At 44.4% G+C, this 18759-nt stretch overlaps 1 protein-coding gene across 1 annotated transcript in view; it reads left to right on the top strand.

The window, feature by feature from the left end:
- The window catches only part of LOC106584646 (aggrecan core protein), a 32839-nt gene extending 16700 nt beyond the window's left edge, over positions 1-16139 (top strand). Inside the window, exons 6-19 of the mRNA XM_014170139.3 lie at positions 2432-2725; positions 3134-3433; positions 3877-4051; positions 4342-4469; positions 5338-5631; positions 5934-6035; positions 6830-7089; positions 7672-8569; positions 9830-9946; positions 10185-10343; positions 11137-11219; positions 11445-11589; positions 12191-12373; positions 12700-16139. Coding sequence (XP_014025614.3) covers positions 2432-2725; positions 3134-3433; positions 3877-4051; positions 4342-4469; positions 5338-5631; positions 5934-6035; positions 6830-7089; positions 7672-8569; positions 9830-9946; positions 10185-10343; positions 11137-11219; positions 11445-11589; positions 12191-12373; positions 12700-12791 — 3230 coding nt within the window. The 3' untranslated portion in view covers positions 12792-16139. The remainder of the gene's footprint in view (positions 1-2431; positions 2726-3133; positions 3434-3876; positions 4052-4341; positions 4470-5337; positions 5632-5933; positions 6036-6829; positions 7090-7671; positions 8570-9829; positions 9947-10184; positions 10344-11136; positions 11220-11444; positions 11590-12190; positions 12374-12699) is intronic.
- Positions 16140-18759: the final 2620 nt, after the last annotated feature.

The raw sequence follows: 18759 nt of genomic DNA, 5'->3' as shown, positions 1-18759 counted from the left end.
AGCGGCCGTGCGTTTGGACAATTAATAGACACTGCAGTAGATAAAACCTAATAAAAACATCTGTCTTGTCCAGGACCGGTGCCTACGCAGACCGGTGTGCCATAGCCAATCGGAGCTAGTAGGCCTATATTCAAATTAGCCATTATTAAAGGCCTACATGTTTCTCTGTTGCAGGTTTTATTTTATTAGATAAATTGTGAATTAATTGTCAAGCTTTAAAAACCGAGGCCAGACTGCAACATTTTAGTAGCCTAGCTAGGACTGTGGCATGTGTCTGTACACTTTCCCTCCACTGTGCGCTGTAAACGGGACACATGAAGGCAGCGCAATTGAAGTTGAATTCACTGATGCAAGCGCATCAGACTGTCCTTTCATAAAATGGATGACTCAAGTGTTGACTCATTTATACTCCTTTGTGTGTCCTTGTTTGACACATAGCCTATTAGCCACGTTATGACTAGCCTATTATTACGTAAGCTAGCCTATTAGCCACGTTATGACTGAGTTGTGATCATTGCCCTTGCTAGTTCGATTGTATTGACATTCCCAGCCTTAATTAAAAAGTTGTCCGTTTTTGTTCAAAATATTGAGTCATTGAAACTGAAACTGTGCATCCCGAATGGGTTGTGGCAGCAAGCAATGTTCCAGGCCAGCTGTGATTGTCACGGTTGTCGTAAGGAGAAGCGGACCAAAGTACAGCGTGTGTGTTGTTCCACATTTTATTTACACTGTGAAACTATGCAATACATAAATAAACTGAAAGACAAAAACAACAAACCGTGACGCAGAGGTGAAACATACACTGACTCAAAGATAATCTCCCACAAACCCAGGTGGAAAAAACACCTTTCTTAAGCATGATCTCCAATTAGAGACAACGAGGACCAGCTGCCTCTAATTGGAGATCATCCCAAACAAAACCCCAACATAGAAATAAAAAACTAGAACCTGAACATAGAAATAGAAAACATAGGGGGAAAAAACCCTGTCATGCCCTGACCTACTCTACCATAGAAAATAACATATTTCAATGGTCAGGACGTGACAGTGATTTACAACCTGATAGCAATATGTTGGGACAATGAAGAAATCTATTGGTGAATTATATTAATCATGCATTGAACTGCATCCATCTATTCTGCCAACAATCACAGGATTTGTTGCCAAAGATAACCTATTTTTAAAACCTCTTAAAAGTTGGTTTTGAAGAATAAACTGGGAATTTGCTATTTTTTACTGATATTATGAATAACTGATTGTTTCATATGTGCAAAGTAGTTAAAACCATCTCAGTTCCACTTTAAGGGATTTATAACAGCTATATTCAATAGGTGGACCGCAGTCCGGCTCCGTACCCACAACAGGGTCAATACGAGAAAAATACTAAAATACTAAAACAATAGGACTGTTTCATATATACTGAACAAAAATATAAATGCAACATGTAAAGTATTGATCCCGTGTTTCATGAGCTGAAATAAAAAATCCTAGAAATTGTCCATATGCACAAAAAGCTCATTTCGCTCAAATTTTGTGCACAAATTTGTTTACATCCCTGTTAGTGAGCATAATCCATCCACCTGATAGGTGTGGCATGTCAAGAAGCTGGTTAAACAGCATGATCATTACATTCGCATGCGGACTGCAGGAATGTCCACCAGAGGTCTTGCCAGAGAATTGAATGTTAATTTCTCTACCATAAGCCGCCTTCAAAGTCGTTTTAGAGAATTTGGCAGTAAGTCCAACCGGCCTCACAACCGCAGACCACATGTAACCACGCCAGCGTAGGACCTCCACATCCGGCATCGTCGGAGACCAGCCACCCGGACAGCTAATAAAGCCCTTTTGTGTGGAAAAACTCATTCTGATTGGCTGGCCACCCAAGTGGGTGGGCCTATGCCCTCGCCGTCCCACCCATGGCTGCGTCCCTGCCCAGTCATTTGAAATCAATAGATTATGGCTTAATGAATTTATTTCAATTGACTGAATTCCTAATAACAACTGAAACTCAGTAAATCCTTGAAAGTGTTGCATGTTGCGTTTATATTTTTGTTCAGTATAGTTTCTGTGTGTGCTGTGCTGTGGATGACTCTGCAGTTAAATGGGGATGCATTTTGTGTCTGCTCAGTGTCAAGACAGCTCCCTCAGCTTTGAAGAACAGAGTACATAGTCTACTCTCCTCAATTAGTTATCTGTTTCTGAAATTATCTTACATTTACATGTTATTCCTTTAGCATATGCTCTTATCCAGAGCGATTTACAGGAGCAATTAGAAATAAGTGCCTTGCTCAAGGGCACATTGCCAGATTTTAACCTCTTCCCCTAAAACAAGTATTTTTACTGGCATTAGTTACCGCAAGGACAATTGCTGCATTTTCATATCTATCTGTTTGACCGCCTGCGTCTGTTTCTCACTCTTTGCCTTCCCCAGGCAGAGTGTTCTACTCCATGTCCGTGGAGAAGTTCACCTTCTACCAGGCAATGGACCAGTGTGCCAAACTAGGGGCCAAGCTGGCCACCACAGGGCAGCTGTACCTGGCCTGGAAGTCTGGCATGGACGTGTGTAATGCGGGCTGGCTGGCAGACGGAAGCGTCCGCTACCCCATCAACATTGTCAGGCCCCAGTGTGGTGGAGGACAACTTGGAGTGAGGACCGTGTACCTGTTCCCTAACCAGACAGGCTACCCCTACCCGGACTCCCACTATGATGCTATCTGCTACCAAGGTAACCCAGACACCAGATTATATCTGAAGACTGCATATCAAATAAAATAAAATCTAATTTATTTATATAGCCCTTCTTACTTCAGCTGATATCTCAAAGTGCTGTACAGAAACCCAGCCTAAAACCCCAAACAGCAAGCAATGCAGGTGTAGAAGCACCTATCCCATAATGCACCACTGTTGCTGTCGATCTCTTCAAGCTTGAACTACTGTACTTGGTCAAGGCACCAAAAATAGTTTAAAAAAAGAGGTCACAAGTAAATTGTTATAGTGTTAAAAAAGGAATCACAACCTTATACAGCAAAAAGGCACTGTGGATTACATGTGATGTGTTAAAAAAACAGAGTGATTTCCAGTATGACAGAGTGTGGCTTTAACTTTACCTGCTGCCAATGATCTAATTCATTAGAGGACGACGGTGCAGTCAAGACCACCCCATTCCCAGAGGTGGCCACCATCACAGACAGTCCTATGGTCTATCCAGGGCTAACCACCACCCCTGAAACTGAGGCAAGGGGGGAGGTGCTGACCCAAGGCCCCCTGGACACCATCACCATGGCACCGACCTTACCCATCCCACCCAGTGTGACTGACACGGTTACGAAGGTTACCCCGGTCGTGGGGGAAGCGATCATTAGCAGGGTGACAGCTAAACCTGATGTGGGCTTCGAGTTCCCTCTTGACAATGACACTGCCATGGCTCCTACAGGTTAGTGGATTGTGCCCCCCAGGTGCACGTTTTGGCTTTTGCCCTAGCACTACACAGCTGATTCAAATAACCAACTCATCATCAAGCTTTGATCATTTGAATCAGCTGTGTAGTGCTATGGCAAAAACCAAAACAAGCCCTAGGACCGAGTTTGGGAAACCCTGATTTAGCAGACACTCTTATCCAGAGCAATTTATAAGTACAATTACAATGCGTGCCTTGCTCAAGGGCACCTAGTCAGCTCTGGGATTCAAACCAGCAACCTTTTGGTTATTGGCCTAACGCTCTTAACCACTAGGGTACCTGCCAGCAGTAATTGCCATTTTCATTTTCAAGTGTAATAACTTAATTTCTGTCATTGGTTCTGTCTGTCTCTTCCCTGCCTTATCTCCCCCCCCCCCCCCCCCCTCCGTACTCCTCCCTCCCTCCTTCCCTCTCTATAGGTGTGGTGTTCCACTACCGTGCTGACTCAAGTCGCTATGCCCTGTCCTTCGTGGAGGCCCAGATGGCCTGTCAGAGTGTGGGTGCGGTCATCGCCAGCTCCCAGCAGCTACAGGCAGCCTACGAGGCAGGGCTCCACCACTGTGATGCAGGCTGGCTCAGGGACCAGACCGTCAGGTGAGATAGATAGTGTGAATCTCACTAGTCAAAAGGTGGCCCTCTCAGTAGGGTTACAAAATTCTGCAAACTTTATTCATGTTCCTGGGTTTTCAGAAATCCCTGTTGGAGGATTCCTGGGTATTCCCTTATGATTCCAGAAATCTTCCGACTGGGATATCTGAGAAATGTTGGAACTTTGGGAACATTTCCTGAATGTTTAAACTCTACTTCCAAGACTGCTTTTCTTAAAGAGGACAGAAGTGTGACTGTTTTCTAACCACACATTTACCACCAACCCTGACCTTCAGGTACCCCATCCTGTCTCCCAGAGATAAGTGTTCAGGAAACCTGGAGAATGTCCCAGGGGTGAGGTCCTATGGCCTGAGACCTGCTACTGAGCAATACGACGTCTACTGCTATGTGGACCGCCTCAAGGGTGAGAGACATGGCCCATGGACCCTTATTCTGCTGCTGCTTCTTCTTCTTCTGCTTCTTCGTCTTATTCTTCTTCTACAGTCCTTAGCTTCAGATGTAGTGATTTCTTCTTCTTCTTCTACAGTCCTTAGCTTCAGATGTAGTGATTTCTTCTTCTTCTTCTTCTAGTGCTTAGCTTCAGATGTAGTGATTTTTTATTCTTCTACAGACCTTAGCTGCAGATGTAAAGTGATTTCTTCTTCTTCTACAGACCTTAGCTGCAGATGTAAAGTGATTTCTTCTTCTTCTAGTCCTTAGCTTCAGATGTAAAGTGATTTCTTCTTCTTCTTCTGCAGACCTTAGCTTCAGATGTAGTGATTTTTTCTTCTTCTTCTACGTCCTTAGCTTCAGATGTAAAGTGATTTCTTCTTCTTCTACAGACCTTAGCTGCAGATGTAAAGTGATTTCTTCTTCTTCTACAGACCTTAGCTGCAGATGTAAAGTGATTTCTTCTTCTTCTTCTGCAGACCTTAGCTTCAGATGTAGTGATTTCTTCTTCTTCTACAGGCCTTAGCTTCAGATGTAAAGTGATTTATTCTTCTTCTTCTACAGTCCTTAGCTTCGGATGTAAAGTGATTTATTCTTCTTCTTCTACAGACCTTAGCTTCAGATGTGAAGTGACTTCTTCTTCTTCTACACACCTTAGCTTCAGATGTAAAGCGACTTCTTCTACTGACCTTAGCTTCAGATGTAGTGATTTCTTCTTCTACAGACCTTAGCTTCAGATGTAAAGTGACTTCTTCTTCTTCTACAGACCTTAGCAGAAGATGTAAAGTGAACCATCACTCCTGAGTAAAACCACCTGCTCTCTCTTCTCCCTCACTTCCCAGGGGAGCTGTTCTATTCCAGTGACTATGACAGCTTCTCCTATGAGGAGGCTGTAGCCCACTGCCAGAAGCTCAACACCACGCTAGCCACCACAGGGCAGCTCTATGCCGCCTGGAGACAGGGCTTCGACAAGTGTCGTCCAGGCTGGCTGCAGGATCGCAGCGTCCGCTACCCCATCCATGCCCCAAGGCCCCACTGTGGAGGCGGCAAGGCCGGGGTACACACCATCTACGCCTTCCCCAACCAGACAGAAAACCCAGACCAGCACTCCAGATACGATGCATACTGCTTCAGAGGTATGAGTTTGGATCTGTTCAGAGTCATGGAGAGAGTTGCGAAACCACCAAAGGTTGTGATAATTACAATCTGTGACAGTTAGAGGAATTCTTACCAGATTGTGTAATTTACTTGGAACTCTTGTTACCAAAATGGTTCCTGTTAAATCTCAACTGATTAAGCATACATTTATATAAGGCTCTGTGTCAAACCATTGAGAAATAATAGAGACAACCATTGAGCCATAAGCTTTAATAATGACAAATACAGCCACTGTTAAAAGTGTGAAAATGATATTGTGTTGGTTTTCTTTGTTTTGTAGCTGAACGTGTGATTATTCATACTGAAACCAGACTCAACGTTACTCTAGTTGTCGAGGAGGAAATTATCAACATGACAACGAGAACAGACCAATTGACGCCTGGTAATATATATTTTTATTAAGAGGTCTACAGTATTGCTATATCCCCACTAGTATTTCCTGTACATGTATCCTGCCGACTACACCAAATGTAACAGTTTTGGTAGACTAGTGGTAGACTAGTGGTAGCCTAGTGGTAGACTAGTGGTAGACTAGTGGTAGCCTAGTGGTAGCCTAGTGGTAGACTAGTGGTAGACTAGTGGTAGCCTAGTGGTAGACTAGTGGTAGACTAGTGGTAGCCTAGTGGTAGCCTAGTGGTAGACTAGTGGTAGCCTAGTGGTAGACTAGTGGTAGACTAGTGGTAGCCCAGTGGTAGACTAGTGGTAGCCCAGTGGTAGCCTAGTGGTAACCTAGTGGTAACCTAGTGGCAGACTAGTGGTAGCCTAGTGGTAGACTAGTGGTAGACTAGTGGTAGCCTAGTGGTAGCCTAGTGGTAGACTAGTGGTAGCCTAGTGGTTAGAGCGTTGGGCCAGTAACCAAAAGGTTACTGGGCCAACGAATCCCCGAGCTGACAAGGTAAAAATCTGTCGTTCTGCCCCTGAGCAAGGCAGTTAACCCACTGTTCCCCGGGCACTAAAGACGCGGATGTCGATTAAGGCAGCCCCCCCACACCTCTCTGGTTCAGAGGGGTTGGGTTAAATGTGGAAGACACATTTCAGTTGAAGGTCATTCAGTTGTACAACTGACTAGGTATCACCCCTTTCAGTTTCCTTTTGCCTCTATTTCAAATCAGAATGCACAAGCTGTATTGTAGTCCGTGTGTTTCTATTACATGTTCTTCCTCTGTGGTTTCTCAGTGAGCCCCATCGAGCCACCTGTCTCTGTGGATGTGTCTGGTTCAGCCTCAGCTGATCATTCATCCAGTGGTAGTGGCAGTGGAACTCCTGGCCATAGTGGATACACATCTGGTAGGGCAAGCGGCGAGGGCTCAGGGTCTGGCTTCCAAGTCACCTTCGAGGGCAGTGGACCCATCTTGTCTGGAGAGGGCTCTGGCTCTGGCTCTGGAGATCCTCAGGAGGCGGGAGAGGGGAGTACCACTGTCACCAACCCCCCGAAAGTCGGGTCCGGGGATAGTGGGTCTGGGGTGGGAGAGTTCAGCGGGTCTGGGGATAGTGGGTCTGGGGTGGGAGAGTTCAGCGGGTCTGGGGATAGTGGGTCTGGGGTGGGAGAGTTCAGCGGGTCTGGGGATAGTGGGTCTGGGGTGGGAGAGTTCAGCGGGTCTGGGGATAGTGGGTCTGGGGTGGGAGAGTTCAGTGGGTCTGGGGATAGTGGGTCTGGGGTGGGAAAGTTCAGTGGGTCTGGGGATAGTGGGTCTGGGGTGGGAGAGTTCAGTGGGTCTGGGGATAGTGGGTCTGGGGTGGGAGAGTTCAGTGGGTCTGGCGATAGTGGGTCTGGGGTGGGAGAGTTCAGCGGGTCTGGGGATAGTGGGTCTGGGGTGGGAGAGTTCAGCGGGTCTGGGGATAGTGGGTCTGGGGTGGGAGAGTTCAGTGGGTCTGGGGATAGTGGGTCTGGGGTGGGAAAGTTCAGTGGGTCTGGGGATAGTGGGTCCGGGGTGGGAGAGTTCAGTGGGTCTGGGGATAGTGGGTCTGGGGTGGGAGAGTTCAGTGGGTCTGGGGATAGTGGGTCTGGGGTGGGAGAGTTCAGCGAGTCTGGGGATAGTGGATCTGGGGTGGGGGTGGGAGAGTTCAGTGGTGGGCTACCGTCCAGTGTCCTTCCCCACTCGGGTAGTAGCAGCGGAGTATCTGAGGACCTGAGTGGTAGCGGGGACTCTGTCATCATCATTGTGGACGGAGAGATGGTGGACATCTCCAAACGGCAGCCAACCGGACAGGAGTTTGGACAAGGAGGTGTGGACATCAGTGGCTCTGGAGGAATGTCTGGATTGTATGGCCTCTTCAGCGGGGATGTTACCAGCACCTCTGGTTCCGGAAGTCCTGACATATCTTTCACGCATTCAGGTCTCATCGACCTGACCGATCAGCCCTCGGGAGAGCAGGAAGTCTCCGGCTACCAGACCTTCTCTTCTGGTTTTTCAAGCGGTTTCCCCTCCGGTTTTCCATCTGGTTTTCACAGTGGCTCTGGATTCCCATCCAGCAGGGACAAAGCCCATTCAGGCCACGAGGTCATCTTCCTGACAGATGATGGGATGATGGAGGTGACGGCACGTCAAGGGGAGCAGCGTCCAGAGCAGGGACGGGGTTACGTAGAGGTCAGTGGAGACAGCAGTAGCCAACATGAAGGGAGCACCTCGGCCAGCGGGCTCTCCCTGAGGGAGTCACCATTTGCAGAGGGCCTGTCTGTGGTGCTGCCGCCTGGTTCAACCATGACTTACCCAGAGAATATCGGCAGTCTTGGAAACACAGACAGAGGGGATGACCTGGATCTGGTGGAGGAAGGCCAAGAGCAGAAAGGGCTGGGAGGTTCCACGGAGACGATCTATGTCACGGCACCATCGGCAGTCTTCCCTAGCATGACGACAGCACCCGCCGTCTCGATGGTGAACCCTGCTGTGGTGGAGGAGCCTGCTGCAGTGTACGGTATGTTGCTTAAAGGGATAGTACAGCAATATTTTATCACTTGGGCATATCTTACTTTAGAGGTGTTCTATAGGTCAGTAGTTACAGCATGTATACTAAAAAATATAAATGCGACATGCAACAATTACAAAATCTTTACTGAGTTACAGTTCATATAAGGAAAGAAGTCAACTGAAATAAATTAATTAGGCCCTAATCTATGGATTTCACATGACTGGGCAGGGTGCAGGCATGGGTGGGCCTTGGAGGGCATAGGCCCACCCACTGGGGAGCCAGGCCAAGCCAATCAGAAAGGTTTTTCCCCACAAAAGGGCTTTATTACAGACAGAAATACTCCTCAGCACCCCACCCCTCCTCAGACGATCCCGCAGGTGAAGAAGCCGGATGTGGAGGACCTGAGCTGGAGTGGTGACACATGGTCTCCGGTTGTGAGGCCGGTTGCACATACTGCCAAATTCTCTAAAACGATGTTGGAGGCAGTTTATGGTAGAGAAATGAACATTAAATCATCTGGCAATAGCTCTGGTGGACATTCCTGCAGTCAGCATGCCAACTGCATGCTCCCTCAAATCTTGTGACATCTGTGACATTGTGTTGTGTGACAAAACTGCACATTTTAGAGTGGCCTTTTATTGTCCCCAGCACAAGGTGCACATGTGTAATGATCGTGCAGTTGAATCAGCGTCTTGATATGCCACAACCTGTCAGGTGGATGGATTATCTTGGCAAAGGAGAAATGCTCACTAACAGGGATGTAAACAAATTTCTACACAAAATTTCAGTTAATGAAACATGGGACCAACACTTTACATGTGTTTATATTTTTGTTCAGGGTACCTGAAATAGCACAGTCCTAATGTGTATAATATATCATGTAGTCTACATATTCTACCACAACCAGTTATTATTCTTATTACTATGATAGTCCTTTTACATTACTTGTTCTATTTTTGATTTGACATTTATTTATTATTGATATATATTCTGCATTGTTGAGGAGAGCTTGCAGGTAGGCATTTCAGTGTACCGTTGATACCTGCTGTATCCTGTGTCTCAGTAAACTCCTTTAATAAGAAGACAGGGAGAGTGGCTGGCTGCTGAGACTGACTGGCCAGTGGCTGTATAACACTATTTAGCTATAATCCATTGTTTACTTTGCTTTATCCACCTCATGCTAACAGCTAGTAAACTACATCCCCCGTGATTAGCATATTTATCTAAATCAACCCATTCATTGTTTGACCCTTGCCCTCTTTCTAGCTACTACTGAACCTTGTGAGCCTAACCCGTGTGGAGCAGGCACCTGCTCTGTGGAGGATGGCGTCGCTTTGTGCCAATGCCCACATGGATTCGCTGGAGAGGAAAACTGCAGCACACGTGAGTGCCACCGCCATGTGTTAACAGATGTATTGAAATGATTGTAAGCCCACATATCTATTAAAGATGATCTCAATCTTCTTATTTTTTTCAGTGTTTACATGCAAATTAAAGTTGCCATGTGCCACAACGTATACCGTTAGAGGTGAGGGGTAGGGGAGTTGTATGAAAATCAACAAATATCGAACATTCTAAAGTAAATTTGTTAATGTGTCGATCTTTCTGTCCGTGTGTGCAGCAGTGCAGGGCTGCGCCGAGGGCTGGGTGGAATTCATGGGGAGCTGCTACCTGCACTTTGCTGAGAGAGACACCTGGCCTGACGCTGAGCAGCGCTGCCAAGAGCTTAACGCCCACCTGGTCAGCATCACCTCCCAACAGGAGCAGGAGTTTGTCAACTGTGAGTAAAGAGATAGGATGTGTGCAGGGGGGGGGGGGGGGGGGGGGGGTACTGTTGAGAGTTAGAATAGTAGGATACAACAATGTCAATGTGTTTGTGTCTCTGCAGTTTCCCCTCTTATGTCAGTCACTCAATTAGCCATGTTGGCTAACATTTTAACATTAGTAAGTTAGTCTAGAAAAATCTACCGACCGGGCATGCAAGGCACATGCCAAGGGGCCATGACCTCCAGGGGACCACCATTGATTTTGTTAGTCACTCTCACTCAGATATCATATTAACATGACATAAGTCATGGCATAATGTATAGAATTGCAGGAAGTCATGGCAAAATGTGTAGAATTGCATGAAGTTAGTTGTACAATTGCCAAATGTTCTCTCCACATCTTGGCAAAATTTGTAGAAAAGTGTCTTCAAAACTGCAACATTTTCTCTACGCTCATGCATAGCAAAATGTGTAGAATTGCTGGAAATGTACGTAAAAACGTCAAAACTCTCCTCCGTCAAGATGGGCCACTAAAATGTTTTGCCTACCAATCTCGCTTAGGGCCCCCAAAAGGCTAGGGCCGGTCCTGTGGTGTGTGTGTGTGTGTGTGTGTGTGTGTGTGTGTGTGTGTGTGTGTGTGGTGTGGTGTGTGTGTGTGTGTGTGTGGTGTGTGTGGTGTGTGTGTGGTGTGTGTGTGTGGGGGGGGGGGGGGGGGGGGGGGGGGGGGGGGGGGGGCAGTTATTTTCAGCACAGACATTAACACATCTGATACATACATGACAGTTCACTGCTCTCTTCTCCATCTAGCTAACGCTCAGGACTATCAGTGGATTGGACTCAATGACAAGGACGTGCAGAATGAGTTCCGCTGGACAGATGGCAGTCCATTGGTAAGTTTTTCTTTAGTCCAGTTCAGGTATCCCGCTGCTCTTATCTCCTACTTTACTTTGATTTTATGTGCATTGAAATGGGAAATGCTCTCTGCAAATGAAATAGAAGAACAAGAAGAAGAAGAAGAAAGGAAGAAGAAGCATTTTAATTAGCATTTGACTTGTTAATTCCATTTGATCCTACTTTCTAATCAAACAGTCCTATTTTGATGTGTTCACATGCAGGAATTTGAGAACTGGAGGCCCAACCAGCCGGATAACTACTTTAACTCTTGGGAGGACTGTGTGGTGATGATCTGGCACGAGAACGGCCAGTGGAACGACGTGCCCTGCAACTACCACCTGCCCTTCACCTGCAAGAGTGGACCTGGTAGGAGCAGGGATTAGGGGTTGAGGTTCAGAGGGCACAGCACATTCATTGGGTCAGCTGTCAGTCACTGAGCCAACAGGACAGAGAAATAGCACTAGCCTTGATGCTTTTTTTAAATATAGGGATGTCCGCAGGTGCTAGTCATCACTATGCACCAATCAGGGTTAATCAAGTGTTAAATGAAGTGTTATAGCTGCAATATAACCAAATTATAAGTCTAAGAAGCAGTAGATCTGTTCTATGTGCTATATTTCTATGCTTCTCGTTCTTAAGTTTCGTTTTTGCATCTTTTTCTTTTGGTTTTGTACACCAGCTTCAAAATGTTGGAAATACAATATTTTGTTACTGAACATATATTTTACAGCGGTTTGGATGGTACAGTGATTCTCTACACTATACATTGCTTGTTTGTCATATAAACTGAAATTAGGAGAACCATAAGTAAAATTGCAACCAGGAAATGGCATAGCAATTTCTGCATATTGCACCTTTAAACGTGTTAAAACTATGTGTTAAACTTATCGTTGGCCCACTGACTATTTGTAGGAAACACATGATAGGGATCTTGGCTAATTTTTATGGTTTCCCCTTTTCTTCACAGTCATGTGCCACTCGCCCCCAGAGGTGGCCAATGCCAGGCCGATGGGCAGCAGAAAAGAGCGTTACCCTGTCAACTCTATAGTCCGCTACCAATGTGACGCAGGCTTCACACAGCGCCACCCGCCTGTTGTACGCTGCCGTCCCGACGGGCGGTGGGAGGAGCCCCAGGTGGAGTGTATAGAACGTGAGTCTGACCTGCTCCTTGTCAAGTCACCGATGTCTCGTCCACTTCCATCCGAGATCAGCGTCTAATAACCATGCAGATGACATCACACATACTAACGGAGCAACAACACAGGAGACACAACATTCACACGCGTGAGAAATATAGACATCCTGAGAAATTACAAACATCTCTAGGGAAACAAGTCAATAACATGACAGTAAAGTAGGTGAGTTGTGAGAAACTGAATACCCCATGCACTATGGAATTTCCTTATTCATTTCTCTTTTATGGTTATTCAGCAATATTTTCATGATGTCATCAACATGCGCCTCTCTCTCCCTCAGCCGGTGCCACACCCAGCAACAGACTACACAAGAGGTCCATCAGGAGACGGTCTAAAGCAGCCAACAGTCAGTCATGGAGGAAGCGTCTCTAAGCAGGACTGAAGGGACACACTAAAAGAGAACCAAATGGAGCACTCTTGTAGATAAACGTTGATACTCAACGCCATTTTGCCTGACCAAAAAAAAACACAACGTTCCCAAAAGGGATGGAAATGGAAAACAAGTTACTTTGGGAACCCAAAAAATCCTTGAAATCACCTAAAGCAAATTTTTTACATGTCAAAATGATTTAATTCCACCATTTCCACCCCTGATTCCCGCCACGTGTGTGTGTGTGTGTGTGTGTGTATATATATATAGTACCAGTCAAAAGTTTGGACACACCTATTCATTCAAGGGTTTTCTTTATTTTTACTATTTTCTACATTGTAGAATAGTAGTGAAGACATCAAAACTATGAAATAGCACAAGGAATCATGTAGTAACCCAAAAAATGTCAAACAAATCAAAATATATTTTAGATTCTTCAAATAGCCACCCTTTGCCTTGATGACGTCTGTGCACACTCTTAACCAACTTCATGAGGAATGCTTTTCCAACAGTCTTGAAGGAGTTCATATGCTGAGCACTTGTTGGCTGTTTTTCCTTCACTCTGTGGTCCAACTCATCCCAAACCATCTCAACTGGGTTGAGCTCGGGTGATTGTGGAGGCCAGGTCATCTGATACAGCACTCCATCACTCTCCTTCTTGGTCAAATAGCCCTTACACAGCCTGGAGGTGTGTTTTGGGTCATTGTCCTGTTGAAAAACAAATGATAGTCCCACTAAGGGCAAACCAGATGGGTTGGCGTATCGCTGCAGAATGCTGTGGTAGCCATGCTGGTTAAGTGTGCCTTGAATTCTAAATAAATCACTGACAGTGTCACCAGCAAAGCACCCCCACACCATCACACCTCCTCCTCCATGCTTCACGGTGGGAACCACATATGCGGAGATCATTTTTTTTTTTTTTTAAATCATCCGTTCACCTACTCTGCATCTCACAAAGACATGGTGATTGGAATCAAAAATCCCACATTTGGACTCATCAGACCAAAGGACAGATTTCCACCGGTCTAATGTCCATCATGTTTCTTGGCCCAAGCAAGTCTCTTCCTCTTTATTGGTGTCCTTTAGTAGTGCTTTCTTGGCAGCATGTAACGGCCTCCTCTGAACAGTTGATGTTGAGATGTGTCTGTTACTTGAACTCTGAAGCATTTATTTGGGCTGCAATTTCTGAGACTGGTAACTCTAATGAACTTATGCTCTGCAGCAGAGGTAACTCTGGGTCTTCCTTTCCTGTGGCGGTCTTCATGAGAGCCAGTTTCATCAGAGCGCTTGATGGTTTTTGCAACTGCACTTGAAGAAACTTTCAAAGTTCTTGAAATTGTCCGTATTGACTGACCTTCATGTCTTAAAGTAATGATGGACTGTCGTTTCTCTTTGCTTATTTGAGCTGTTCTTGCCATAATATGGACTTGGTCTTTTATCAAATAGGGCTATCTTCTGTATACCACCCCTACCTTGTCACAACACAACTGATTGGCTCAAACACATTAAGAGGGAAAGAAATTCCACAAATGTACTTTTAACAAGGCACACCTGTTAATTGAAATGCATTCCAGGTGACTACCTCATGAAGCTGGTTGAGAGAATGCCAAGAGTGTGCAAAGCTGTCATCAAGGTAAAGGGTGGCTATTTGAAGAATCTCAGATATAAAATATATTTTGATTTGTTGAACACTTTTTTGTTACCACATGATTCCATATGTGTTATTTCATAGTTTTGATTTCTTCACTATTATTCTATAATGTAGAAAATAGTCAAAATAAAGAAAAACCCTTGAATGAGTAGGTGTTCTAAAATGTTTGACCGGTAGTGTATATATAAACACGAAAGTGCATTCGACATGATTTTTTGGTCCGACTGACAATGTTGATCTCTGAGTGTCACTGTGCCTTGGGAAGACTCGTGTAGGTCTGATTGAGGGGAGACATTGGGCAGAGCAAAAAAGTGTTTGGGATTGCAGCTGGATACTCTGAAGTCAAGCACATTGTTAAATATCGTTTTTATGATAATTAGGGTATTTTTTCTGTTGTTGTTAATGTTTATTAATTAGCTTTTTTTCCCCTAGTGTTGGATCTTATGACCAAATAGGGAACAACTCCTGTCTGTAAAGAAGAGCAACATTTGCCTATTTCTGAATGTCCAACAGAGTTCCTCCAGCTCTATATCATAATGACACAGTATTGTGCTGTCATCATGGATATTTTCCCCCAAGGAATTCAGAACATAGAGATAGATAAAGGGCTCATTAAGCCCAATTGTCCTACTTGAGTAAAAGTTAAGATACCCTAATAGAAAATTACTCAAGTAAAAGTGAGTCACCCAGTAAAATAATACTTGAGTCAAAGTCTAAAAGTCTTGGTCTTAAACATACAAAAGTATAAAAATAAATGCAATTGCTAAAATATACTTAAGTATCAAATGTAAAGGTATAAATCCTTTCAAATTCCTTATATTAAGCAAACCAGATGGCACAATTTTCATGTTTTTATTTTATTTTACGGATAGCCAGGGGCATGCTCCTACACTCAGACATAATTTACAAATTAAGCATTCATGTTTCGTGAGTCCGCCAGATAAGAGGCAGTAGGGATGACCAGGGATGTTCTCTTGATTTAGTGTGTGAATTTGACCATTTTTCTGTCCTGCTAAGCATAAATCATTTAAGGAAAATGGCTGTCAGAGACAATTTATGGAGTAAAAAGTACATACTTTTCTTTAGGAATGTAGTGAAGTAAAAGTAGAAGTTGTAAAAAATAGTAAAGTACAGATATACCAAAAAACTACTTAAGTAGTACTTTAAAGTAATTTTACTTAAGTACTTTACACCACCAACTAAGCCTTTTTTAGCATGACGAAGAGGAAATATTTCTCATCATCGATGCCCATGCTGTCACAGAAGCGATCAGTGGCTAAGATAGGTGTGCTCTCTTTCCATCTCTATGCTTCAGAATAATCAAGAGGTGAGAATGCCATGGACACAATGCATTTTATTCCCACAGGTGGCGCCATTTCTATACAAAATTGCATTATCTGGTGTAAGACTATAGCTGAGGATTTATGTATGGGATGACAGCAATAGAAGAGTTGACGACAGCACATGCAGTGTGGGAAGAGGCTAATGTCCTACAAGCCATGTGACCTTACAATCCATCCGCTAGTACACAGACGACCAGTCACTTTGGGGCCAATCCTTGAGTGCTACTCTTAGTGAATTAATTTGCCGATAGATTCTGGGTTTGTTTGTCTATTTCTCACTGAATTCTCTCAAACTACGCTTCTGATTCATGATTCATGAGTCCTATCAGATTGAAAATAAACATCCATTTATTTTATTCATAACCCTAAGTCCCTTTGTGTTCAGGAAGGGAATTATCTTGTTCAGGAAGGGAATTATCTTATTCACAACCCCAAGTCCCTTTGTGTGTAGGAAGGGAATTATCTTATTCATAAACCGAAGTCCCTTTGTGTTCAGGAAGGGAATTATCTTATTCAAAACCCCAAGTCCCTTTGTGTTCAGGAAGGGAATTATCTTATTCAAAACCCCAAGTCCCTTTGTGTTCAGGAATGGAATTATCTTATTCAAAACCCCAAGTCCCTTTGTGTTCAGGAAGGGAATTATGAGGGGTTGAATGGGTACTGGAGAACTTGGAAATGAATTGACACCAGTACCACAACAAGCTGTGAAGGCAAAGACGATGTGATAGGTTGACGAGGATCCTTTTGGGCAGAGACATGTTCACCGTTTGGGGAGCAGGGTCCTACGCTCAAGCTCCTCTCCCACCCGACTCATTCAACAAAACACACTGACAGAACAACACAACGCTCTCACATTACAAAGTGATGTCAACGTCTGGTGAATGGTTGACTGGTTAATGGGTGTCTCGGTATAGAGGGAAGTCTCACACACACACTCACATACTTACAGTACACCAACGACACCTTTAAAATAAACAAGACTGACACAAATATCACATAATTGTGTGTGTAGTGTGTGTGTGTGTGTGTGTGTGTGTGTGTGTGGTGTGTGTGTGTGTGTGTGTGTGTGTGTGTGTGTGTGTGTGTGTGTGTGTGTGTGTGTGTGTGTGTGTATGAGACATAATGTCCATGCACGTGAGTATAAACTTTGTGTGTTTGATGAGTGTTTGAGCACAAACAACAGCTACTGTACATGTGATAAAGTTTCACGCAGCGTATGACAACATTCTGATGACGGATTCTGATGCCAACAAATATCAAATAAACTCTGAACGCCTCTTTGTCTGTTCAGTAGTTATACTAGAGATTAAGAAAGTATATGTCCTGCAATTGTGATTGAATGAATCCAAGCTATCTTTCATTTAGGTACTTGTATTTTATATTTATTACATTTTACACAGTATTATACTGGGTAGATCATATGGCAATATTGCAAAAACCTTAATCCAACACTTAGCAACATTGACGAGGGGTTCAAATATCAAAACCTTAATCCAACATTTAGCAACATTGACGAGGGGTCCAGGTATCAACAACCTTAATCCAACATTTAGCAACATTGACGGGGGGTTCAGGTATCAACAACCTTAATCCAACATTTAGCAACATTGACGGGGGGTTCAGGTATCAACAACTAGCAACATTGACAGTGTGTGTACAAACTCCCTATTCAGTATATTTGTACCCCCTCCTGGAATCGCAAAGTGAAAAAAGAAGCAAGTCAATATCTCTCTTAGGTCTCTACAGTGCATACCTTCATCACCTGCAGGCTCGCCAAACAAGCATGGCCTGTGTGTGTGTGTGTGTGTGTGTGTGTGTGTGTGTGTTCCACTCAAAACATGCCTTTTTTGAGGCCCCAGGAATCACACAATTACAGGGACCTCTGTTTGCTACTCAAGAGAGGGAGCGAGGTTACCGGTGTAGTACTTCCTACTGCCTTTCACTCTGTTCAACTCTCTCCCCCTTCCTTCAAAATGCTATAGTTCAACTCTCTCTCCCTCCATTCAAAATGCTATGGTTCAACTCTCTCTCCCTCCATTCAAAATGCTATGGTTCAACTCTCTCTCACTCCATTCAAAGTGCTATAGTTCAACTCTCTCTCCCTCCATTCAAAAAGCTATGGTTCAACTCTCTCCCCCTTCATTCAAAATGCTATAGTTCAACTCTCAACTCCCAGACAGTGGTCATGCGTGCGTACACACACACACACACACACACACACACACACACACACACACACACACACACACACACACACACACACACACACACACACACACACACACACACACACACACACACACACACACACACACACAGTGCCCCGTTTGTATGGGTCAGCATGACCCCTTTCACCTCTCTTTCCCAGGATCCCTCTGCCATCAGGTAATAAGTACCCTACTGTGTGCCCAACAACGCACCTGTGACACCACCGCTCTCTAATGGTGATTATATGAATCAGCAGGAGGATTTATTTCAGCTTTCAGCAGGGTTGTGTTCAAGGCACAATACAGAAGAGAAGGGGAAAGGCAACTGAAACAGGGAGATACTACCTGGACAATAAACACACATTTTTATTTTCCCGTTGCAAAGCGTTTAAAAAAAAATGTTTTTCATTGTGTGACCTAATGAACAGGACCTAGCTCCCGAGTGGCAAAGCGGTCTACGACACTGCATCTCAGTGCTAGAGGTGTCACTACAGAGCCTGGTTCGATTCCAGGCAGTAGTACAGCCGGTCGTGATTGGGAGTCCCATAGGGCGGTGCATAATTGACCTAGTAAAATAAAATGTTAAAAGCAGGCACACAGAAGTGTTTAATATGTTTCTATACATGGCGTCTGGGTCAACTTCAGCGATTACAACATCTGTTAAAATGTTGAAAGCAGTTTTGTGTCAGTAATGGACGACTAAGAAAAAAATCTTCAGTAAAGACTTGACCAATGACATTATTTTATTCATTTGGTAGAACACTTAATT

The sequence above is a fragment of the Salmo salar genome, chromosome 23 (assembly GCF_965601325.2).
Source record: "Salmo salar chromosome 23, fSalSal1, whole genome shotgun sequence".
Taxonomy (NCBI): Eukaryota; Metazoa; Chordata; class Actinopteri; order Salmoniformes; family Salmonidae; genus Salmo; species Salmo salar.
Note: the sequence above shows the minus strand (reverse complement) of the source record. Positions and strands in the feature narration are given on the sequence as shown.